Raw genomic sequence first — 26923 nt, 5'->3', positions numbered from 1 at the left:
CAGCCAGAAACTTTACTTCTGAGAAAGGAAAGGGTATTTAATAGCTTTTGCAGAAAAAATAAGTGAATGTGGGAAAACAATGGCAAAGTATTTTACACCTGTGCAATGTTTACACTATGTAATCAAAGCCATAACAAAGAAAATCAGAGTTTTTTTCTTTCTGTAATGCCTTCTTGAGAATAAACAAGCTCAGCTTGAGCTTCCTTAGCATGGCAACAACTATTATTATATAATATAAAGCAAAGTTTTTGGATTGTCTGTGTACTTTCTATGACCATGAGTTTTCCGAAAGAAGCCTAAAAATGTATTCATAGTAATAGATTACATGGTCTAAAAAAGTGTAAAAGGTTAATTACACTTATTCTATAATAATAATAATACTATCTGTTTCTTTCAACTACCTGTCTGAAAGCTATTTTCCCTATCACCTAATATACATGACCTTTTTAAAGGCTATCAACTCATTACGTGTTTGGGTGATGCCAAGCACAGAACACTCACAAAAGCACTGTGTGACCCAAAACTCCAGTGGGTGGCTGTAAATGAGTGAACCTGCTCACTCTAATCCATCTTGAGCAGTAACACTGGATAATTCTCAAAATACTTACTTTTTGCAGAAATGTGGGGAGGAAGTAGAAGAAAGTTATTACAATCATATTTCTTCCAGTCATGCAGAAGCAAATACATATATGCACATATTACTTTTCCGGGAAGAAATTTTTATATGGGTAGAAGTCTTGTGAAGAAATGTGAGTGAATAGAATGAATAATGCTTCAAACTTGTACAGTATCAAGGGATATCTAAATGTGCATGTTAAACATTCACTGTGGCATCTGAGGTGGCTCCCAAAATCTATCCCTCCCCTGCTGGTTGTAGTTCAGTGGATGCATACAATCCATAAAATACTGATTATAATCAGAATTATGCCATCAAATGCTGTTCCTCTTATATAAACTGTCATGTACTACCAAAGAATCTCATCTGAACTCCCTTAATGAAAATTTGCTTCCTGATAATTTTTTTTTTCTTGCACAAGATAGCTTAGAGCTTGGCATCTATATGTCTCCTTGGTCCTCAGCCCTCAAATTCCACCTTTGCAGGATAAAGACAGAGTTAAACCTTGGTTTGATTAATGTTTATATTTTCTGTTAGGCTTTAATAGATAAAAATGTAAATAGGGTCAATGATTACATCATAAGATTTGTTCATACTGGCAGGATCATCTGTATATTAAAATAAAAAAAAATAAATAGAAAATAAATAGCAAATGTCTCTACTCATTGCCAATAAACAAATAAACCAAAACTGTTTCTGAATCTTATATCATGTTGAAAAAAGCCATTGTTTCCATTTCAAGAAGCTATGAAAGTCAAGGCTAACTAAAATATAAGAAGAGTGATAGAGAGAGTAAGTGTCACACTTTGAAACTATTTACTTAATTGTACATTGCAGTTAATAGATTAAAAGGGAAGCTCCTGTAGTAGTAAATGGTAAGGAATATTGGACTGTTCCTCTATCCTACTATTAAAGTACTTTTTATTTTCATAATTTATTTTTAAGAGCAGCAATAATCAGCAAAAATTACAAGCTATGTGATTTATACTAATGAAAATGATTAATTATAAAATGTGTTTTTCACAAGCTTTGGGAAAGCTGCCATCTGACTCTAACCACTTAGTGAAAGGATGACATGAAGAATGCTGTTGGTAGGGGACTGCACCACTATTGAACATCCTCCTTAAGAATTCTGGAGGAAACTCCTCCAGAATTCAGGAAAATTTCTTCTTACAAAGAAACCCAGCCAATTTCTTTTTGTTTTCATTTGTCTCAGGGCTCTGACAGGCAACAATAAACTGAACTCAGCTGAAAATTAGGATCAGATGTTGAACTGAGATTAGTTCTGTAAACTTCTCACAATTTGACAAAGATAGCAGAAAAAAAGTCTCTTTTCATTCTATATCTCCCCCCTATATGATTTAAGAAGCTAGATCATCTGGACCACGATATTAGCTACTGTGATCAGGGGATTTTTTTGTTGTTGTTGTTGTTGAATTTGTTCAGTTTTTCATCCAAATGCTCGCAAGACATTGACACAGGACTGGATTTTTGGTCAGGAAACACATATCCATTACACTGTTTCCCTCCCCCACTTCCCTCAATAAGGCCAGGAAAGATGTACAATAACTGTAGTTGTCTGCAAAGTCTCTTCCCTAGAGATGGGAATAATGAGCTCTTGGAAATGTTTAAAGTCTACTAAATAAGAAAAGCATCTAGCAATGATCTGGTAAAACAGTTTTAAAGCCATGAAATTCCACTCGATATCTCCAGTGCTATTATTTTTAACTGAAAAACTAGGACTACAGCCAATTTTATACTTCTGGAATTATTGTTGTTTTATAAATTGAGTACATATATACACACACATATGCATCTTCTAAGATGTCTACATTTCCTGGCATTCAATGTAGACAGCTAGTGCTTTAAATCTTCACAAAATTCAGCTAAATAGTCAAGTACCCACCCATCTCTAAATATGTGAAGTATAGATGGGTCCAAAACGCTTTAAGTTCCTTTCCCTTTGTTGGAGCCATTAAAAAAATAAAAGAAAAGCATATTAAGATTTTGAAAATTTATAAATATGATATAATTTCTGGGATAACAACTTAGAAGAGTGAGAAGAGACTATCTCTAGGGATTCCTCCAAGAACCTCCTGATTGGAAGCATGGATAGTGTTGTGAAAGTAGTTACAACATTTAAATACAGTGAGGCAAACTCAGCTTATGCAGTCCAAGTCATTGTACAGTGGCTATGAGGTACAAGCTACTGCGTAGCATAGAGACTAACAACCCCCACACAGAGAAACACTACAAATAACAGCCCTGAATGTCCATTTGTCAACTTTGAGATGTTATTTCTTATCCTTCAAGCATCAATAGAGGCTAGAAGCATCACAAAAGCTATCTTGTACTAGCTGCATGCCCAGAGTTCAGCTCTTAAATGTAGCATTCAGCAGCTAAACTTTTTCAAAGCTTGGCTTGAGTCTCCAGCAAAAATTCTAGAAGACTTCTGAAGTCATAAGCAATAATGCCATAACCTGAATTCCAAAGGAATCTCCTCTCTGTGAGGACAAGTGACATTGTGGCTTTCACTCTGTCCTACAAAAATCCCTTCATTTAGCTCTCAGCTTTCATCTCTAGTCCAAAAAAATCTTTATTGCCCATTTGGTAGCTTCAAAGTACTTTAATGACCTTCTTAATAGACCAAAGTGGTTTTTAGATGCTGGAATCTCACATTTTTTCTGATATTCTTGCAGTGTTTGCTTGGTAGAATTTGAACACAGATCCAGTAAGTGTTGCTGTACAAGACAGCATTATCTTTATGCCAAAAGACAACTTCTTCTCCTAGAAGTACAGGGTATTCCACTCATCAGGACTACCTGTAACGTACCTGATGTCAGAAAAAACCCAACAATTTTTCAAACTGCAACATCAAAAACAAACCACAGAATCCATATTTACATTAACATTGAGGCCTCATCACCATATTGCACCATCCAAAGTGAAAAATACATACTTCTTTCAACAATGCCAAAGCTCACAGAGAATAGAGAAGTTGAAAGGGACCTAAAGCAATCATCTAGTCTAACTGACCACCTCAGAGCTGACCAAAAGTCACAGCATGTTAACAAGGCCATTGCCTAAATGCCTCTTAAACACTTACATAATGTGTTTCTCTCTGGTCCAAGAGACTGCTAGAAAATAGCAAGAAGCTTGTTAGTGCAAAAATAAGGCTGCACAAAGTGTAATCTTTAGCTGGATCCCTTTAAATACATTAGCTCTGCATGTCATTATTTGACCAGAGCAGACCTAACTGGAAGAGACTTAGCAAGCTGTGAAAGAGGGGAGCTGCATCCCCAGGCTTAAGCCAGATGGTTGTTACACAGGGAAAACAGGTGGGGTCTATCACTGGAAAAGAGCAGCTACACATAAAGAAAGAGGAAAAAAAGTCGTGTGGAGCAAACTTGATTTTCTCAAATACATTCCCAACTATTTACAGCAAAACGTGCTGATAATGACCGTATGCTTTTGATCATAATTTTATGTTGCAGCATTAGTGTTCAAGTAATATTATCAAGTAATATATCAACTACAGAAATGGTACCCAAGTTTTCATTTCTTATTTTTGTTTAGTAGTAGGGTATGTGACTACAAATATTTTGAAACTCAGTATGACAGATTTGGAATTATACCAACAAAATTAATAATAGTATAGAAGCAGTCATTGAGACAGTAGGATACGTGGCAAAAGTCCTAAGTCTGTATTCACCACACAGTCTTTTTTTGGATATTTTGCAGAGTTTAAATCATAAACAGATGTTTGTGGAAAGAAACTGTCTCCTCTTTCTTACGTACAATGTATTAATCACTCTAAAATAAGACTATAAAGATAGTATCTTGCTGAGTCCTTTGTACTTAGCAAGGTTGCTAAATACTTAATTTACATCCTATTTGAGACAAAGCTCAAGAAGCAAAATTTGAGATGCTTCAGTAATCTACAAAAACAGTTCTAAAAACTATTCAAATACTTATACTCTGGAAGCTGACTAAAGGATCCAGTGCCCCACCACACTGGATGGTGGCAGACAACAAAATCTCTGCCTTCAAGCATTATGGTTCCAAAGAAAAGAAACCATCCTGCAGCCTTCCTGAGACTGAATATACAAACAAATTAGTTTGAGAAAGAATGAACACAATTTAGTTACATTATGACATTCTTTCCTTATTTTTGTAGGGACAGTGATAGCAAGGAAGTAGTAATGAAGCTGAAAACTGGTAGTTGTTGCTTATCATCTGCTTATCCCTTAATAAGGGACTGGGAAGGGTGAAAACTGTGGTGTGCTATGACGGAACCAGCCAAGGAACCAAGGTTGTGGGACATAAAACTGCCAGCTAGAGCATGACAGAGACAGCAGAAGTTAGGAGATCATTAAATGAATTAGATAACCAAACTAACATATTTAGAAAACCTCATACTTAGAATTACAAATGAACAACTGAGGAGGATATAAAAGAGGAAACAGCTGTGACATAGAAGGATTAGAGATAATTACAGGTGGGACAAAAATGGCTAAGAACACAGGCAGGATTAGGATTGAACAAACCTCTCCAGAGAGAAGTGGGCAATAAAGGAGGAAGCAGAGTTGGAATTTACAAAAGTCAATCAGGAAGAAAAGGCAACAGGATGAGATACCACTAGTAGAAGGCAGCTATAGGAAGTAAAGAGACAAAAATATGAAGAGACAAAAAATGTGGAATGAGTCAATGAGGAATTGCAGACTATTATTACACGCAAGCAAGCTTTTCAGAACCCTTAGGTCTGATTTCCACACTAACTTAAAGCTCAGGCACTGCTCAGACTGCACAATATTTTGTGCTAACCAGCTGAGGTAGATTCTTTGCTGCAGACAGCAAGAGGGTTCATTTTCTCATTTACCAGTGAGGTAGGGCGCTGTTGTGCTAAGCAAAAAGCATCCAAGCCACATCACACCAGACAAGGTTATTGTTTTTAAAAGCTTCTACCAATGTCCCACCAAGGGTGGAAAAAAATTAAGCAGACCACAAATAATTGTGCCACAACATTGGAAACTTAACTAACGTCTATACCATATTAAGAGAAAAAAATATGTCATTCTGCCATCAGATGCTCTATCAGGAATGCTTGAATCCACAAAATCTGGCAAATTAGTTTTTTTGTTTGTTAGCTGTTTGGGTTGTTTTTTGGGCTTTTTTTGATGCCTTCACTGTTCTTATTTCACAGCACTGCTGTGATAGAAGTTGCAGTAATTTAGTGGTGGTGTAGCTCACTCACTCATAATGGTCCTTACGGTCAGGAACCTCAGCTACCACTTTGTATAGCACAAAAAGTATAACCCATTGGTGGTCTCACACAGCACACATAAAAGCAAAGCATACAAAAAGAAGATATCAGATTTTTCCCAGTAGAGAACTATTTCCCCTTACATCCTTCTTCTGAGGATACACCAGCCATGCCTGCATTAACAGTTTCAAAGTGACACTTCTGAGCAGCAGAACACTGGACTTTATTACCTAATAACTAAAGAAGAAAAAACAAACGTTAACCTTGTTAAAAACGAGGGAACACAAGCTCCTGTAAATATCATATTTAAACAAAATCTTCATCCACAGGCACAATCTCTACATCAGGTGCTATAAATGAAGTGTTCATAGGATAGATGGTAGTTAAGTTTACGATTACTATAAACTGCACAACATTTCAAAATGATAAAAGCAATATAAGCCAGGTCTATTTTGGTACCATCAGCACTGCTCGAAACTTCGAAATTAGTTCATAGCACAGCCTTGCCTTTAACTAACAGGTGAGTAGCATGCTAGCATTTGTTTTCTGCTCCTTCTTCTAAAAGTTAGTCTCTTTTAATTTAGGAACATTTTACTACCAAAAGCTGCCTAAAATTAAAAGCATTTTCTTTTTTAATGAAAATAATTACAATAAAAATGAAATTGCTTTCCATTTCAGCCATTCTGATCCAAAGGAGATATTTACTATTGTTTCTACATAAACAGATGACTCAGCTTCTTTGGGCTATACATCCACATTTGACTTCTAAAACTGGACACAGGAGTAAGGCTTGATGCCCCTTCTAAAAGACACTTTTTTCTATGTGAAGAAGCAAAAGTTAGCCTTGTCCATTTCTCTTAGAAAGACTGAAGTTCTAAGTTCAATTCTGTAACCCAGAAGAAGAAATGCAATAGAAAGCACCTGAACAGCCTGGGCAGTTTAGTTAATATGCATTTTCAGGTTTTACCTTATATGACTGAGCATTTTTAAAAAGTCTCCTCAAACTCTGATAACATATTTATCACCTTGCTTAGTTTATATCAGTGCAGTTCAATCATATACCTGAAACCCCATTAAAACACCTACATGGAAAACAATTGTTCCAATGACTCAAATAAGGCACAGAACTTTACTTAAAACCTCCATGACTGGTAACGCTAAAAAAAAAAAAGTTACTTAGGTGAATTCCCCATGTTTTCCAATCACAGTAGGATTTCTAACAAAGGCAAGGTGACAAAAATGGGAACATTAAAAAACTGCACCAGTACTTATATAAGCTGAAACTAGTTTAGTGGTTTTCTTTGGAGCACACACTATGTTCTTTGTCAAAAATCCGCTTTGTCCCATGTTCTATTAAGTGGTTCTTTGACATTGCCTTTGCTCTTTAAGCTAAACTTGCTGCCAACAAGCCTCAACTGAAAAAACACTATAGCTCCACTGTCCTTTTCAACTGTTTACATTCATATTAGCTCCTTGTTCTTGACCACCGGACCTCTTACTCCCAAATACAGAGTAAAAAAATCTGGTTTAGCACCTTATTCTAAGTATGCCATGCAGATACCTGGGCCACAGGAAATAGGCAATTCCTTGTCTTCTGCTCACAGGTTTTTTCCATAACATGGTTTTACACCTGCTGCAATTACAAAGTCCATTATTCTATTATTTTGCAATACAACCAAAGCCTAGAGGAGCAGAACGATGGCTACCACGTCTTGTGGAAGAAGAGGTTTTCCACCAATGCTGAATATTTGCCCCTGAGGGCATCCAAAAGCTGACTGTAGTACAAGAGATGGCAAAAAGTTTTATCAGAGCTGTAACTTGAAAATGGTGATAGTCATTCTGAAAAATCTTTGCATACCAATCAATCCTCTTACTTAGCTCTTTTGTTGACACAGACTTAGGAGATTCAGCATCCAGGGACCTCCATGCAAGCAAATAATGAAGCCAAGCTCTTGAGAAGGGGATTTGATAAGGGTAGTAACCTGTTCTCTGGAACAGGTTGTCCAGAGAAGTTGTGAATGCCCCATCTCTGGATGTGTTCAAGACCAGGTTGAATTGGGCTCTAAGCAACCTGGTCTAGTGGGCATGGCAGGAGGGTTGGAGCAAGATGGTCTTTAACGTCCCTTCTGACCCAAAACATTCTTTGGTAGATATCAAAGACTAGAATTTTTTTATTAAATAACTGTAACAGGAATATTGTTGAATGTAACTTCAGGACAAAGTATGGAAATTCCTTTTCTGTGATTAAAAAAAAGTCTCCTGGAAGTCTACAAAAAAGCCAAAACAGGGTTTTCTGGAGAACTGAGCAAACTCTAAATTATTTTAAGCAAACCTCTTTTTTATGTGCTGTAATGTTTCTATGCTTTATGTACAACAATTAGAGTGTTTCCATAATATTTAATATATAATTTAAAATAAAACAAGTAAATATGCTGCAGTATATTTTATTATTGACCAAAACTTTTAAATTTTCCTAATTTATTAAACCTTGTGTTTAATAGCATGAGAAAAAAATGAACTAATATGAACTAATATTTAGCCCTACACAAACCCTATGAATAGTTATTAAACATGAAAAATGCATCCAGACCAAATGAACTTGGCCCCAAGTCTAAATCAAAGGCCTTAAGAATGCACTGTTCACTGCAGCCTTGTGTTTGACTTCTATTAACAGTATGACCTAGATTTAATTTTTTTGTTGGCACCCCTGCTGAAAAAGTAGTTCTTATTTAAAAATACATAAATCCCACACTGCTGACAAATCACCAATAACAAGACCAAAGCCACGTAGCCTGTCTCTTCCTGCCTCCAGTGCTGTTCTCCTTCCTGTGCCTAAGGCCAGCCTCAAAGCAGCCCTGTCTATGGAGCTCAGAAGAGAAGGCATCTGGGACAAAAGCACAGCAGTGCCAGTTCTTACGCCCAGAGATCAACGCTCAGGAGCTGCCTGCTCAAATGGAGATGTCTGCTAATGCCATTGAACAGCACAGCTGCAAGGGGCTGAGTAATTCAGGTAGAAAGCTAGCTGAAAATGCACAGTGTATGCAATATACCACTATTTCCTCATTGATTCTGGATTTTTTGCAAACAAATCTTTTAAGTGTCTTTAGGATATGGGCCTGCAGTGTTTGAAGATGGTGCTGCGATTAGGTGAGGATGCGCAACGGAATTTGACATCAAGATCATACTCAGTGTTCCTCATGTATATTAGTTCAGAAATGGCTATCACGCGACAATCGGCATATGCTGGCATTTTAGCTAAGAGCAACAGATGAGCAGCTGGTTTCCATTTTGAAATCTGATTTGGAAAATATACAAAACCAGCTGCACTCAGTTTTCTTATCCTGAAAATATCATTCTTTAAAAATATTTTCCATATATAATCTACAGCTTCTATACTTTTCTGATGAAGAAAAGAAAACAAACCCTAACTGTGTAGTCTGCCTTAAACTGAAAAATCATGGTTTTAATTCAAATTTAGAATCATTAACAAATTTAATATAGCATTTCGTAACTGTTATGGCATTCTTAAATCAGCTGGTATAAATGTGAAGGATGAATGATTTAACTAGCTGTTTTCCCACTATAAATCAGTAGAATCGCTGTTGCTTCACAGCTGAGGAAATTCCAGAAGTCAAACATGTGCTCAGATCATAATCAATTCTTCAGAAAAGACTAATCAAAGACTTCTAATAAAAACTTGATATTGTAAAAAGATCTCTAAATGTCTGGACCATTATGTCTGGCCAGAGAAATGGACTCCATAGGTTTTCAGATGATGCCAGGGCTGACAAATGCAAAACCTCTAACAAGGCAGGCTTTCTATTCTGAAGCTACTGAAAAAGGCTAAAAAAACCCTATAAAAATACATTCATTTTAATGATGCAGGACCAAAGTATATGTAAGCAAGTGGACTTAAATATTGTTGATAAATCTGGAGATTCTCACAGTTGGTTAAAGGATGTGAGATATGAGATTATTGTGAGAACTGTAGTATTTCACAGACTTGCAGAAATGTTTTCTGTTTCCAAGTATGGAACCACAAACACAGATGACATGTAGGCAAAAAATAAGCTGATTAAACATTTTCAAGGCTTGTACAGAACCTGAAATAAACACAATATAAGTTTAATTCTTTGTGATGGCTAATGGCTTATTAAAAGAGCAGGTTTTTTCCTGCATTTTTTCTCAATGTACTTTCAGATTTGAAGACTCTTCTGATATTAGTAACTGAATTAGTAACCAACATTTCAGTTTATCTAACAGACACAAATAAGCTTGTTCCCATTCATATGTTCTGTTAAAGGAAAAATAACTCCTGGGCATGTTTTCTAGATCAGAGCTTCATCCTGAGAAAGAGTAACGATTCCAAATATCTATTCCATCAAGGTCTTTTAAAGTAGGGAAAGAGGAAAAAAAAAAGGAATTTACTTACAGCAGTAGAAATTATTCACAAAGAAATTATAATCAAATTAATTTTATAGTATCATTTAACCATTTGCAGAAACATTATCTTCTATGGTTCTACGATTCTAGAAAGAAGGTTTGACTTTTTCTAGCTGTATTTAACTCCATTTTTATTAAAATCTGCATAGTTCATTTTCAGCAATCCCTGCCAGCGATCTCTTTCCAGTAGCCATTTAGGCTTGCCAGAGACCAGCAAGTGATGAACTTTGATGACAAAATCCACCACATTCTGACATACAGTTTGCTGATTAAGTGACACTTCTCTCGCTTTTTCTAAAGTATAATGTTTGAAGCAGACAGCTTTCTGGTTTTGCACTAAGCTAGGTCGCATTTTTAGAAGGAGAAGTATCAAAGTAACAACATGCCAGAGACAAAACAGTAAAGACTTCTTCTGCAGGAGCCAATGCAGGGAGAGCAGTAGAAATTCTTCCCACAAAATTACTAAGAAAATCTGAAAGAGTAAGGGATTAGGAAAAAAAGGATCTTTGAATCACTGAAACCCGTCTATTTTTCAAAACGTGTTCCTTTTTCCTCTCATATACACCCCCAGTTACATAAAGATGACCTACCAGATCACTATTATCTCCTTCTGGGGAACACAATCAGCATTCTTTGCAACTCCAAAAATCTAGTTATTCAAATAAATTCACTTACAGAATTGCAAAGAACTTTTATAATTTTGCAATTAAAAACACATTAGCTAAAGAGGTAACATGATTTATTCAGAAGTTGTTAGCACTGGCACAACTGTGAGTGTCAGTGAAGTGTCAGTTAACTCCACTTACATATGGTAGTGGGGTTAAAGTGTCATATTGCATTTTTCAGCCATTTTCAGGCTAATATTTTTTACAGGGGTGTATAAACACTAGTGATTGCTAATGCAAAAAAAAGACGGGTATCTGGAATTTCCAAAAAGTGTCAAAAATTCTGAGGATACCAAATACTGTCTCCTTACCTCCAGATTAAATAAAAAGGCAAAGGATCAGTAAAATTAATCATATCATATCATCTTGCAATTAAAAGCATCAGTTTTTAGCTCCCTTCAATTAAGCAAGCTCTCAGTATGCCTTATTGGCAAGAAACTGGTATAGAGACACTGCTGGGTTAGCAGAAGAGAGGCAGTCCCAAGCATTCAACTGACAATGGACACAACTCCAGAATTCAGTTCTGGCATGTTTTCCAACCCCAGTCCCAAAACCCTGGCTGAGAGTTCATATCACAAGGTTTGTACAGCTGAAAGACTAACATGGCCATAATCTCAGGACATGGTTGAATACTTGCATTTTACAAGTCAGCATTTAATTCCACAGATAAGCACCAAAAGAGAAGAATCCCTGATTTTCAGAAGTGCAGTATGTCCACACTTCAATAGGCTATATAGCTGGATATATGTACTACTACTGCAGATTTTAGGATGGCCAGGGAAACCACTGAAGTTTCCATTGCAATTTCCTGGGAAGACTGCACAAAAACTTGTTGAGTCTAGCAAGTGCTCTGCCTCGCAAAATTCTCAAGGAGTATGGATAATCAAATTCTGGGAATATTGTAGTTTCTCTAATCTGGGACTAGAAGTGTTTGTCTAATGTCACTGTCAATTTTTAATACAGTAATGACAACACAAGAAAAAAAAAAACTTGCTACTTGGGTATGAAAAGATCTAAAATCATTTATTTCAGTTCTAGGATATTCACTGAAGATCCATGGCAATGTATCTCATGCTAGATTTTATTTTTAAAGGGTACAACTACAACAAAAAACAGTATAAAAGTAGTTATACAGAAATTTGCAAGTACCTGACATACAAACCAGTGAGCCATGATGGTTTATTGCTAAATCAGCCAGTGGCAAAACAAGTTAGTAACAACCAAACGATGACTAGGTTATGTCGTGATATTTACAAATGGCTTATTATTAGTAGGCAACCAGACAGCAGAGGCACCACTGGGCATGGACTAATCCACTGCCATGGATCAAGAATCTCAGCAGCAGCAGTTCAGGTGGGATACTCTGAATAAAGCACAGCAGTGTTGCTGTCTGGTATAAGGGACCAGAGAGGGATGAAGCACTGAGGTATCCAAATCCCATTAGCCAGACTGACAGTGAGTGAAAGTTTTCCCGAGAATTGAAATATAGGTAGAAATAATTCTTGACTTCTGGCAGGAGAGAGACAGAGCTGGGATAAGAGGCACAGATAAGTTACTGCATTCTGATGTAAATTACAGCCAAAAATTTGATATTTTACTTACTAGAGTTTCCAAAGGGGAAAAAAAAAAAAAAAGAAAAAAATATGAAACTGCTGCTTCTAACAGTCTGGAAAACTGCTGTACTTCCGTAACAACAATATATACCTTGTTAAAATATTACACTCATACAAATTATTCAAATAAATCAACATTCATTCCATTTACAATACAGTTGCACCAGCTAACTTCTGTTGGGAATCCTGCCCACCATTTGCTGGAGCTATAAAAGATGAAGGAAAGTAACTGAGATTACCCAGGCCTTTTCCATTTGAAAAATCCCTTCTTAAAATAGTTTGGAGAAGAAAAGCCTAAGAACAGCATGTTCTTCACTTGTTGGGTCTTGAATGGCTGCAGCAAGTCTGGGACGTAGCTGAGCATTATTAGAAGATGAATACATACAATTTGAGCTCCAGAATTAATTTTGGTACAAGAAGTATATTAAAAATACTAAAATATTCCCCCACTCTATTTTGTTGGCAAAAGTAAAACAACAGCTTTCCCACTCAGTACTGTGTTTGAGGATTTCATTACTTTGTGTTTTCTATAAGGGATCAATGAGGCTTTATTTCTTCAAGGTTCCTCTGCTGATCTTTGCTCAGAATTTCTCTAAGGTCTCGCATTCCAAACAATAATAGGTCTCTCTCTACAAATAAACTTGATGTGTTTAGGGTCTGTCTATCCTGCCACGATTTTGCTCACTTCTCCTTATACCTTACTGTGTCCAAAAAGTTTGTTAAGCATACATTCATAACATTTCCAGCAATCAGGTACTATTTAACCACCAAATGAACCGAAGAAAGGGAAGAGGGATAAAAGGCACTAAATAATAATAAAACCCCCCAACAATCAAACTAAAAAAAAACCCTACCCCCCCTTACCTAACAGAACACACAGAAGTAGATGTCTTCTACCCAGAAGACATGGCAGAGTCCCCTGCTTTTGGCAACTGAAGAGTGTCAAATGTGCACACAAGCACCCCACCTCAAAAAATGCACTACACTGAGGTTACTTCTCTTTTTCCCCTACACAGGCAGGTGAGGACGATTCCAACAAATTTTCCAGAGGTGGCATCATCTGTTAACAATTTAAATGTTGCAAGTGATAACAGTTACAAGTCATGTGGTCAATCCCAAAATTTTCCTCAGGCAAGACATCACAGTTACTTGAACTAGGATAAAAAAAAAGGAATCCTGCTTATGTAACTGTTGGAGTTTTTCTCTTCCACAGCACCCTCCATTATCCAAAGCAACAGCCCCTGTTTTAAAACCACAGTGCGAGGTTTTTTTTTAGTTCAAGGGTCTTTTTTAATAGTCAAAAAACATAAGGATCCTCCTGAATGGTTTTACCCCATGAGTATAAAAGCAAAGTCCACCTGGGAGTGTAGGTGGGCAAGGAAGCCTGGGTCCAAGCAGTTTCAGGAAGAATGCAAGCCCATCAATTACTGGACATCAATCTCAGATGTAAAACAAGAAGGAACTGAGGGGGTGGGTTCAAAGAGCAATTGTAGCTGTAGTCAAGGCAGTCTAGGGGCTACTGCCCAAGAATCCACCTTTCTCCTATCCTGCTGTCCACAGGGATCTTCACTAGGAAGTTAATGTTTGCTAAATGATGGAAGGAGTAGGTAGCCATAGACTTGAAAAATTGCCTCCAAGGGCTTAAGTCCCACTAAGCAACGAAACCTATAAACAGAAAGGTCTTCACAAAGTCTGCCATAGGAGGGAGTTGTTGCAGTAGCATTTCTTCCTGCATGTGTTCTGACAGCCACTTTAACTTAATCAGTATGGGAACATACAGGCATGACATAAGTCTTGGTCTTGCACCACTACAGAACAAAAGAGAATAGAGACACAAATGTTCTTGTACTCATAATCTGTGCTTGAACACAATGTCAGAACCACCACAATGCCCAGCCACTCCCTTAATGATGCACAGCTATAGGTACCTTTTAAGTTGACTTCCTGCTAGTATATTCTCTTGCCAAAAGTAAGGGCTGTTTGAATTTATTTATTCACAAACTGAACTATATTCTAATGAAATCTACTAAATGAAAGCATCTATTAAAACATTTTTGTATTTGTATTTTGTGGATACATTGCTTTTACAGTTGTTCTCAAAGCTAGCTAAACCATATTTACCATAAAACACTGTTTTAAAGTAACACACAAAGTGAAATGAAACACTGCTACCATCTGTGAATAATGTAATCAGGCAAATGAGGAATAATGACTACATCATGGTAATTTAGGATGGAACATACTGAATTACAATTGTCAGCAGCTTGGTTTATAACTCACAAACTTGAGAAAAGCACAGCATATAAAAAGAGCAGGGAAGGATTTAATCAAAATATGATTACAGAAGAGAATGTAGACGACACATGGTATTACTTTTCAAGGGTCCACCACTATTATTTGCATCTTGAAGTGAAACTGAAAACACACACAGAAAGATGATTTCAGTGATACAAGGTTTCTTTTACACATCACAAATCCATGGGGTTTAGCTCACAACAGAATAATAATTCCACCCAGCTTCTTGGGGCTGTGGTAGGTAGGCAAGGAAACAAACCATGGGAATTCCATCAGATTCTTTCCATTTTCTAAGTTTCCTTTCTGTTCACAGGCCAGAGGTGTAAGTCAGTATTGTCCTTGCCCAATGTACAATGACTTCCACCAGAGGTGATCTGCAGCAGAAAGCAAGCTGGTATGATGCTGTTCTTCCCTACTCTGACATTTTTTGGAGGGCTTCAGGGTGGAGTTATTTTTACCAGATTTGTGAAAATGAAATATCATTTTAAACATGGAAAAAACTTTCCATCCCCTTTAAATCTATTTCTTGTATTAGACAATTCAAGTCCCTCTCATTGAAAAGGTGTTTTTTCCTCTTCTGTCATTTCTTGTTCCATCTCCATTTTACATATTTTCCTCTCAAGCATTTCCATAATCCCTTCACTACTGTACATGAATACCTCTTGGCCATTTATATATTTCTCTTTGCATTATCACAGTCAAGTAGGGAAGAAATAGGAACTGGAATAAAAACATAGAGTTATTTTCTCTGGTTACACAGGAAGTCTTGGTGGATCAATCCCAGCTACCAAAGTGTTATTTAGAAATCCCTCCTCTCAGAGTTTCCTCTGTAAACATAGATATTTAAGAACAAACTGTAATTTGAAAAAATTTACTTCTTTGTATAGAAACTTAACAAACGTTTCTGAATTCCAGTTTATGTTCTTCACTGATGAAGACAACTGTCCATTTTTCCCTCATGTAACAAAACATTCCTTCCATTTAGAATATTCCTGTTCCCCTAAATTACCACACTGACACAAGAGCAAGAAATACCTGGCAATGTCCAGAGAAATTACAGTACATGCCCTCAGAGAGGGCAGCTGCTGGCACTGGTAATAAATAAATAAACAGATAAATGTATAAGTAAATAAATAAAAGCTGTTCACTGGATTCATGTCAAGAGAAATCCAGACACTTTCCATATGCTTCTGCCCTCCCACATCTGGGAAAAATCACAATGTACTAGTTCCATTCTGCCATGATAGTGTACTGGATACTGTACCAAAATCTTTTAGTAATGGATAGTTTAAGTTGTGGGTTTGTTGGTTTGCTTTTTGGTTTGCTTTTTTTTAACCCTGACTCCTTCATAAATAATTGTGTTTCATAAGAAGATCTTTCTGGGGGTGAATAGCAGTGGAGGCTGAGAAGCGGAAAGTATTGCAGTTGATGAAACTACCATTTTCTTTATTAAACATTATGGCATTTACTGTATAAAGGTCATGTTTCAACATGAAACACTATAAATTATGCTGCATCAGCTTATAAAAATCTAGGTTTTCAAAATTTAACAATCAATCAAGATGATGTGCATGTCTAGGAAAATTCCCTGGAAGCCAAAGAAAAGCCTGTACAAAGTGCACCGCCCTGTACGGCTGCGTGCTCCTTGTTGCTCCCAGGCAGTGCTGCTAAAACCTGGCTCTCACTTCTATTAGCATTTGGCCTCTCTGGAGAATTATGGAGGTGAAAAAGATCTAAAATAGGTATTTCACATAGTTTTCCAACTTGAAAATATCTGTCATCACCGTGTCTTTAACTTAGGCTTATTAAAAATATACGACAGCCTTGTGCTTTACAATGTTCATGGTTATGTATGTCTTGGAGATGGACTGAAAACACGACAACAGATTTCTGCAAAACTTCTTCCATTCCAGGAACTGATTAGGCAATGCTAATTAAGAATGCTTCTTTTGGAGCACTATGGCAATAACTAACTATAAATATGACTAACCTAAAATCTAACAGACCAAACATGCATCTAAGATTAGTGAAGCAAATACTCCCTCAGTGAAACAGCCAGCAGAAGGCTAAGAAAAGTGAAAAGAGGAAAAACATAATAGAAACTTTCATAAGGAAAAAGTAACTATTATTTAACCAAAGTATACAATTACCTAGATCACCACAATGGCTGGCAAGGGAATCATGACCTGCATCATTAACAGTCAGACCTGTTATGCCAGAATCAGCTGCAAGTGCTTAGTCTGCCAGTGGCACATGAAACACAAATTCAAATTTAGGAACATGTGAAATTATTGATCAAATGGACTTGATTTTGACTTAACTACATCACTTTTCCCTTCACCTTAGCAAATAAGTATCATAATCAACATAGATGTCACAGTACAGCCAACACAGTTCATAAGTAAACCACATAAAGTCTGAATTATAGTTTTTAGAGCCCCACTTCAAACATGAAATAAATTACACTGATCATAAGCGATTTAGATGAGAACAAAGTGATCTTTCAGAAGGTCAAGCAAACACAAATTGCTCAAAATTGCTCAAAATTACAGAGCTTTAAAGATGTTTAAGTAAAAAGAACATGTCAACCAGACCTTCAAACATTACTGAGATAATCTTCTGCTTGACTCTGATGATATCCTTCAGTAAGAAGAACAAGGGTTCATTTTAAAGAAAGGGTGAGTTAGGGAATGCATTATGTTAGAGATTCTCAAAACATGGACCACAGAGCAATTTCTTAATGCTTTAAACCTTCTTTTAGGGACATGAATCTATTAGGAAGGTGCATCAATTTTATCTGAAATGAAATATTTTGCAGAGGAAGAAACACACTACAGGATAGAGCCAAACTAGCAACTTTCATAGCAAGATTATCAACTAGGGAGTGGCAGCTAACTGGGGATGATGGGGAAGAGTATAGTAATACGTGAAGGAATACGTGTTTCAGGCATGGAAATTAATACCTCCTGCTTGGCCAAGTTTCTTTTGCACAGCAACCAAGTCAGGAAGAACAGAGGTTGTGCTTGTCCAGGCAAGGTCACAACATGGAGTCAAAATGCTGAGGGGCACAAGGCAAGACTGAAGAGCTGGAAAGTATTTCCAGGTTCCACAGTTCAGCCTCAACTTTGGGATGCAGATGCAGAAAACATATTCTGCTAAGGATCCTGGCACTTGAGCTATTTTAGGTATACACATTGAATGCAGGGCTAGAACTCCACAAATATTTTAACAAACAAGGAAAATATGAGCAAACTTTATTTGATGTGTAACAAGAACTATTTTATGGATCATAGTCTAATAATACATTTAACTACTTTCTGTATAGGAAAAAAGAAGCAAGTGAAAGAGCTGACTTGGTATAGGTCCATGCCATGACATTTAAAATTAAAACACTGAAAGCTTAGTCCTGTTGTGGCTTTGGTGGGAGCAGAGGCAGTGGTTGCCGAGTGTGAGATCTTCTTTAAGGCTGGTGACATCTCACATATGAAATCACAGAGACAATCATGTAGGCACAGCACTATGCATAGAGAATTATTAGGCAAATACTTAGCCATCCAAATCTTGAAAAAGAAGTTTGACAAATGAGTTCGCTCATCTCAAGATGAGTTTTACCACTCATACAGTGAATTCACATATTTACAATATTAAAGGTAAATAGTTAAGGCAGTTAAAAACTCATAAAATCGTATGCTCAAAATAAAAATTATTCGGAACCTAACAACTCTGTCTTCCTTTCTTAAGCTACTGACCTTTATTTCTGGCAATATGAAGTTCATAGTGGAATTCACCAAGGACCAGCACAGATATATCACTTACCTTGAAGTCACAGCTTCCATGAATTCATCAAGAAGATCATCGTAGGCTTGACCTCTAATTCTCTCGTGCCTCAGCCCAATATACAAAGGATCTTTCAACAATGTCTGTTAAAAAAAATAGTTGAGCTGTTACATGAGCAAGCTACAATACTACACTCTTATTTAATAAGAAGGGGAGAACAATACAGTGTTTGAAGATTAATCCAAGCATATGAAGTACATATCCACTTATCCATGTCTACATAAAGACTGAAGAAACATAAGGAGATTAAAGAAACACCCTTTTGTATCAAAGAAAAGGGATACTCTAGTCTCAAAGGAAGTGTATAGTTTCCAACTGAAAAAGTTTACTCTGGGAAGTCAGGTTTCAAAAGTATCTTTTTAAGCCTTAGTTAGCACTTTTATATTTTTCCTTTATATCCTGACCGTGCTCTGACATTTTAAAAAGGACATTGTCTTTACTTCTATCATCATGTTCCACAATCTCTCCCAGAGCCCATCATTTCAACTCTGTTGATGAGCTGATACTCGGAAACTGTGCTGCTTTCTAAAATTCAATATGCCAAAACATAAACAAGCCTTCGACCTCTTCCTTCCATGCTTTTTAGATTATCAGTTTAGATTCCAGCATTATCCATTTCAATTATCCACGTTCCATCAGTTGGATAAGATTTCTGAATTTGCCTATGCTTAAATCTTGTACTTTTTCTTTCTTTAGATTTAAGATACAGACTTTTCCCCTAGGTCCATAAAAACACCAAGCCTGAATTATTCCATGTTTTCACTACCAGAAGGTCCTGGTTTGGTCAAACAGAGAATCAGAAATGAGATTTCTGAATTTTAGAGAAATGCCTAAATTGCACTCCCAGCTCTTCTATGTTGTAGAACTGAAAAATCTTCTGGGTCAGAAGTCCCTGTTAAAGATTGATTTGAATCAGTATGAAACTTAAAACCTCTGGTAGTATTCTGCATCCCGTGGGAGTATCCTGATGCAGACCTACAGATAGAAATGTTTGTCTCTCCCTCACTTTACTCTCCACTTCCACAAAAAAGTAAAGATGTAAGATTAGAATGTTTTTAAACATCAACAGGTTTAAAAGCTGAATTTTCTAAAACCATTGCTAAATTCATCACCAATTCAAAACAGTTTCTAACATGTTACTTACAGCCTTTCAGAAGTTATTAGTTCAACTTTTTGAATTGACAACTGAATAAATCTCAAAATTAAAATTACTTTGTAAATGAAGGTGAAGTCATTACACTGTAAGTATTTTGTTTATTCCCTTCATCAACTCATTGTAGCATTCATGTTTAAGTAACATATTTTTTGGCTGAAACAATTTTACCTGTGTATTTACATTATTTTAAGTATTACAGCAGCAAAATCAAAATCATAATTCTGTACCTATTCCAGATACAGCAGAAAAATGCAGGCAAGGATTTGATCTGATATCTTTCTAAGTAATTGTCCCTTTTCTATAGGCTTCTTTTCTTATATGATCATTTCAAATTTTGTTGTTAAGAACTATTTCTGGAATTAGTTTTTCATTTCAATTTTCAGTTTGTCTAGTTATTTAAAATGACCTCAGGAAAATCTGAAAAATCAAGGATAATTTTTTTTATCTCTGGGAGATAAATTCACAGGAAGTGTAAATGAACTGTTCAGCAATGTGTAAACTTCAGGCAAGTTTGGAGAGTCTGTTGCTTCCCACCAGACTGAGCACACAAAGAACTGCCAAGCCCTAGGAGCCTCTGACAGGAACATCACAGTAGGACTCAGAAACAGGAATCCCATTTCTAAAATCCCATTGCCCCAGCTTTTCATGCCAGTTCATGTCCTATGCAAACATACTGCATGTTCCACTGTCCAATTAAGTGTAAATAACTTAATCTCTTTCCAACTCCCATAATTCTTCTTCCTAAATTGATGTGCTCTTTTAAGAGTTTCCAGAAGTTTTTTATTAAGCAATGTCTGCTTTCTCATTTTTTCTCATTTTGTAAAACAATGCTTAAAATGAAATTAAAAAAATCTTTGGTCCCTTTATTTTTTAAATACTGAAGATGTTTCCATAGCACTTTGCAGCCAGACTGTCAGGCTTATTCCTTTAAGAAGCAGATCAGATGGGCAGTGATTGTGTGAAAGTTCAAGAGAAACAGGCATCACAGTTACTCTGTTCAGAAAGTGCTAAACAAGACATGGGTCTGCCTTGAAACATAGGCTCTTACACTCCTTTCGCTACTTTCCTTTTGCATCTCTCATGTCTGTGAGCATTTAAATCTATAGTCAACACTAAAACTCAGAACTTCAAAGCAGCTCCCTTTGTGAGACCACAGCTTGAGTTTATTCACGTATCTTTGATGCTGAAATTTAATGTGGAATATTTAAAACAATTATTACAGTGTTTCTGGAGTATGTTTAAACCTCTAGCCTGGGAAGTCTCACAAGTAGAAACAATTAATTCAGCAACACATCACTGATGAAAAGCTTGGCCAGCTATATACTCAGAGTTCAAAATTCCTTTACAGCTCAGTGCATTCTGCTTAACAAACGTTACAGTTTGACAAGAAATAGCCCCAAAAAGTTCCTTTATAGCCCTGTTTGGAACAACGTAGTAAGAAACCCTGGGCGGAGACAAAAGAATGAAACATTCAGAAAGTGAAAAGAACAGTGGTCACGTCTGCGCCCTGAGTGGCAAACCATTGTGGAGCCGCTCCCTTTCCAAAGGGCACTGAAGAATGCATAAGCTGCTTAAGCACATTATCCCTTTATTCAGGTCAACACCATGCAAACCCGGTCCATAGTGCTTGGTTTTTTTAGAGGGTTCACACATCTTGAGAAACTAACATTTGCTATCGACTATTTCATGGTTTTCAAAACAGATTACGGAAAAAAAGTTCCATCCTACAATTGAGTATGTCAAGCTGACATGATGATTAGGTACCTCTTCTCAATGACTTTGGTTTCTTTTGTCACCCAGCTTGTTGCCAAAGCTGGAAATCAAATCTCCTTCAAAACATAACTCTGCTTTTTTCAGTTTAGTGGGTTTGTTATGCATATTACATGATACTGAAAAGGTTAATGCCAGTTTATTTTTAGACACACTTATTCTAAGGCTAAAGAAAGTTCTAAAACATTTAGGTTTACTAGTGTGGTACATTCAAGCTTTAACAGAAATACGGTTTGAAGTTCTGGTAGTGGAAATACGTACATCTATTTAGAATTATCTGTATAAAATAACATGTTCTTTGAAGCACCACCTGAGCAAATTAAAACCGCAATGACCTTTGGGGTTCTAAGAAAAAGGCAAGCCATTTATACCACCTTACTTATGCACACTTAAAGGGATCAGCAAAGCATCAAAGTTCAAGCAAGGCTTGAGCTCTGCACCTGGCTCTAATTTATCTACAAAAGCCAAACCAGGGAGAAACAGAAAATTGCACACTTAACTATTTCATCAGTTGAGCACAAACACACTGAAATGTCATCTATTCTCAAACTTGGCACTGAGACGTTTCTTTGGAACAGGTACATTTTAGTGAACAGCTTCATGGAAAATTGGAGGTGCAAAACTGCAAAACACTGAGCCTTTCCACTGACAAAGATTCCAGCAGCAAGTGTTCAGAACCAATCAATGCCACCTAGACAGAGTTTGGTGTATGGTGAGACTTCAGAGCAGAAACTAACTGCACGCCATCAAAATGTCAAAACCCTCCAGCAGTTCCAGAATGGAAAATGATGATTTGCATTAGAGCCACAGCTATAAAGTTTAAGGAGAACTACATTTGTGTGGGACGTCTGAAGCTTTGGGACAAAGATATGCCATACACCAGAAATTAAATACATTTCAGAGTATGATTGGTCTAACAGGGCACACAGTTACCAAGAAAACTAGGGGAATACTGCTGCTTTTTCAAGTGTTAATATTTTCTTATGTTAATACACTGTAAATTCTTTCTTATGTTAATACACTGTAAATTCTTTCTGTAACCTTCTTCTTGTCTCAGTTTTCACAGGTTGGGGAAGGGCTGGTGAGCACAGTGGAATTTCTGTTCTCCAGGAAAGTTGGACATTCCAAACCTTTTTTTGTTTTGTGTTCCACAAGACTGAAATTTCCCTTGATGTGAAACTTTTTCCAATAGAAGAGTTAGCCAGGTAGGAACAAAGCCAATGTTTTGGACTTAGCTTCAGCTTCTATCAGTACTCATTACCCAGTAATCAATCTGTGTTCATTTAAATTTTTCATTTGTAAGCACTAACATGCTGAATCACAATTTTCTGTCCTTCAAGAACAGCTTACAGCTGCAAAGTGTTTTTCATGGCATTAGAAAGAGTGTATAAGATTTCAATTTATATTAGACTAGGAAGCCTTTCTTTTCTTAGAAAAAGCTTATTTTGAAGTCTGAAATAAAGGATGATGTCCTTAAAACATATAACAGATTCTATGTTTCCAAATGCTAAGTGAATTTTTGATGAGTTGAATGCTACTAATTGGGTTTGAGGGTGCAGAATACTTTGCAAAAAGAAGTTTCATAATCAGAGAGTGAAAGATTTTTTTAAAATTTTGTTTTCTCTGAACTACACTGGCCCCATGGCATACTTACTAAGAAGAGATCATGGCCCCTCCTATCTAAACATCAGACTTTTCTAGCAGAAGAAAAAAGAGGCCTTATCCTCTCTGTTTCCCCAAAAGGAGGAGATCTCATCTTTGGGAGTCTCAGCTAACACTTTATCTGGACATGCCCAACAGACAGGCACTGGCACACAGAGCAGTATCTCTCTTTGCACCTCAGTTTCCTCCACAGGAATTTCCATAGGACAAGATGACACAAACGGTCCCAAAATAGGAGGCCAAAAAAAGGGTATCACAATGGGTCATTCTAGCTACAAATAAAGGAGGAAAACCCCCACACATTGGACACGAGTTTAAAAAGTTGAGCCCAGCTGTGTTCACCTTGCCAAAACCAAGTGGCTGCCAGTACTTGAGAGGCAAAGATAACAGTGTATGCAGACAACAGCTGTATTATAATTAATATTTTCCGATCTGTAACCCTAAAAACATCACTATAAATCATCCATTGTCTGTTCAGACAAAATTCTAGACCTGAAATAGTCAAGAGTTTAAAAGACAATACATTCATAATGTTTAATTGTCATCAATCTTGAGTGTAGTGCTTGAAGGGAACAAACTCCATGGAATAAAACTATTCCTGAAGAATATTAAGAGTTTTTGAGACAGTTCAAAATATAAATATTTATTAATATTCTGTTGAAGCAATATCCTAATGTAACAGAAAAGAAGTTACGGTATTTCAAATTCTGTTTAAAAGAATTTAAGGTTGTGCTAAACAATACAGAAAATATGTTCTCTTTCATACACGCATAGTGATACTATAGTTTTGCACATCTAGACTACACATTTTCAGTTATTTCTCCTTGAAGACAGGCTTCATTTATTCAATTCAACCTGTTCTTTAATTTTATAAGGTTGTTTAAGTGTCAATGTGACTTTTACATCCTGTGCTTGATTCTGCTCAGGAAGCTTATTCATTTCTTAATCTGAAGAGGAATTACCAGTTGTAGCTTTGAATACTCACTGAACCCTGTTGCTTATACTCTAGTTATTTCCCACGCATGCAGTCAGCTTTACCCAGCTGAAAAACTGTCAGCTCCAGCGAACTTTAACAGCAAAATAAAAATCCCTCTAATGGTTGGAAAGAATTCTTCATGCAGGAATCTTCTAACACGCTATGAAATTACCACAGACTGTCCCTGAGCAAGAAGACTGCACAAAGCCAGGTTGTGCCAGGGACATTCTGTGGGATGTTTCCAACGCATGTATGTGGCACTGCATAAAGGCCCCAGTGTGTGCAGGCTGTGGGCAGACAGTGGGCTGTGTGGCGAGCGGGCGCCAGCCCTCCAGACCTCTCGCACTGCACACTCCGCCCGTGTCCCTCCATCCCTTGTCAGGGCACCAGAAGGGCTCCCCCAGGAAATAAAACTCATTCCTGTGAGCGAGCATGCAGAGACCATGCAGTCCCCTAAGGGTAACATTTACAAACACACCTAAGATATACCAAATAGCAGAAGCTGTGTGAGCCATCATTAGCAAGGGAGCACCAAGCGCAAAACACAAAGACAGAAAGTTGCAGCAAGATGCACTTGATTTTTCAGAAGGCTGTTGTGCTGTCTGCTCTTCAAGTCACGCAACACACTGGTGTTTGCATCCAGTCAGTTTGTGGAATCCAGTGATGGGTGAAAAGCTCAAGGGTTATTGATGGTCCAGGGGTAGGGAGTAGTGTTGCCTTCTAGTGTGAGTCTGTAGGTACATCTAAGTCATTCTTAGTTTACCTCCAAAATACTGGAAATTTTAAAATACTTTATAGAAATTCTGCTTTTATAGAAAGTTCATCTAATGATTTTTAGGTGTAATTCAAGATTTCTGAACACCTGAAACAGACAATACTGGCTACAGCCAGGGGCCTATCAATGATGCGTGTGCATTCTTTTCTGATTTTTCCATTCCAAACAACCTGGAATTCACAGAGACACTTGAAGTTCTTTTCTTGATTGGCTCTGAAAATTACAAGTATAGACAGCATAGCTAGGCAAACTGTATATATTGCCATACCTGATATTCAATACCAAAACCTAAAAATTTTTAAAAGCAATAATATACCCAACATCAGACGCAAGATCAGAGCAATTTGGCTTTTGTTCTACCTCCTCACCTTTCTGGTACACAGTATAGCAGATTCACACAACAATGACAAAGCTTTTGCAGTAACTTACTATTGCTATCAAAAAAATTCTTGTAGCAAACCTATTGGACAATCTAGCAAAAAACTGCTTTATTCACCTTGTTCTTCATGGCAGTTTCCAATCAGGAAAGACCTGGGAATAGCTAAGTAGTGAACCATACCTCAACTACAACTTTGCTAGCCAACAGATAAAGCAAAAAAATAATGGTATTTCCCTGAAATTTAAATGCCACTGGAATCTTTTTTTTCAGGTCAATCAGCTTCCATTGATGATTTTCAACCAATTTAACTTCTAAAAACTACTTAGAAGTAACTATGAAAGAATAGCCATCACTGAATCTGCAGCACAGGTCATGCACTGTTCATAAGGAGAAAAGCAGGCATTTTCCTGAGGACTGGATTAGATGTTGTTTATGAAAGTAATGTAATTGAAGAAAAAAAACAAATCTGCCAAGTTAGTTTGACAGTTTTTCATACTAGAAAAGGAAAAACTAAAAAGTTTTTCAACTGTAAACATAAAATTGTGCCAACATATTCTGTTAAAGGAAAGTTAGCTTCAAAACTAAAATAATAAATTCCTTGTTAAACTGATCCTTATAGCATTAAAGTTCTTTTCCTAGTACTCTGCTTGTGTACCATCACCACATGGATGCATCAGGTCCTTCTTTTAAATCAACATTTAAGCTTCTGCACCAAGTAGCAGCTATACCAAGCAGGTCATAACTAAGGCACGAGATTAGCAGGAAGAAGGGGAAATAATTTCTAATCCTGGAATTTTCTTAATTTATACAAAAGGAAAAGTATAGGAAGATCCATTTTACTTGTGGCAATCCAAAAATAACAGCATGCTTTGTATGAACAGGGCACTGTCACCATGGGTGGAATACAGAGGCTTCTTCACAGAAAGGGTTGTCAAGCACTGGAACAGGTTGCCCAGGGAAGTGGTTGAGTCACCAACCCTGGAAATATTTAAAAGCCATGTAGATGTGGCACTTAGGGACATGGTTTAGTGGTGGACTTGGCAGTGCTGGGATAACAGTGGGACTCAATGATCCTAAAGGTCTTTTCAAACCTAAAGAATTCTATGACACAATTCACTGCCAGAACCATATTTAGCAGCGTTAGTAAGGAGAACAGAGAGACCTAATTCATTGTGTACTTTAAGAAAAAAAAAACCAGCAAGATAAATACTCTACATTATGTTTAACAGTCTGAGCGATTTCTCCTGATGTTAATATCTGTCTGCAGGGACAGGGATAATGCCAATTCCACAAATGCCTGTAATTTGAGTTGGAACTTGGAAGATGCTCAGAACCATGGTTTCAGAGGAACATTTCATCAGACACAATTTTAGCATGCATAACTCTTTTACACAGTAAAACTGAAAACAAATGGTTGTCTGCATGCCAGTGGCATTTCTTGAAAAACTTAATCATTTGCCTATTGAGAAAACA

General features: G+C 36.9%; 1 protein-coding gene across 1 annotated transcript in view; it reads right to left on the bottom strand.

Annotated features, from left to right (window-relative positions):
• The window catches only part of ME1 (malic enzyme 1), a 165463-nt gene that overhangs the window by 58294 nt on the left and 80246 nt on the right, over positions 1-26923 (bottom strand). Inside the window, exon 6 of the mRNA XM_064651109.1 lies at positions 18712-18815. Within this exon, the coding sequence (XP_064507179.1) occupies positions 18712-18815 (104 nt within the window). The remainder of the gene's footprint in view (positions 1-18711; positions 18816-26923) is intronic.

This window comes from Pseudopipra pipra, chromosome 3, assembly GCF_036250125.1.
Source record: "Pseudopipra pipra isolate bDixPip1 chromosome 3, bDixPip1.hap1, whole genome shotgun sequence".
NCBI lineage: Eukaryota > Metazoa > Chordata > Aves > Passeriformes > Pipridae > Pseudopipra > Pseudopipra pipra.
Note: the sequence above shows the minus strand (reverse complement) of the source record. Positions and strands in the feature narration are given on the sequence as shown.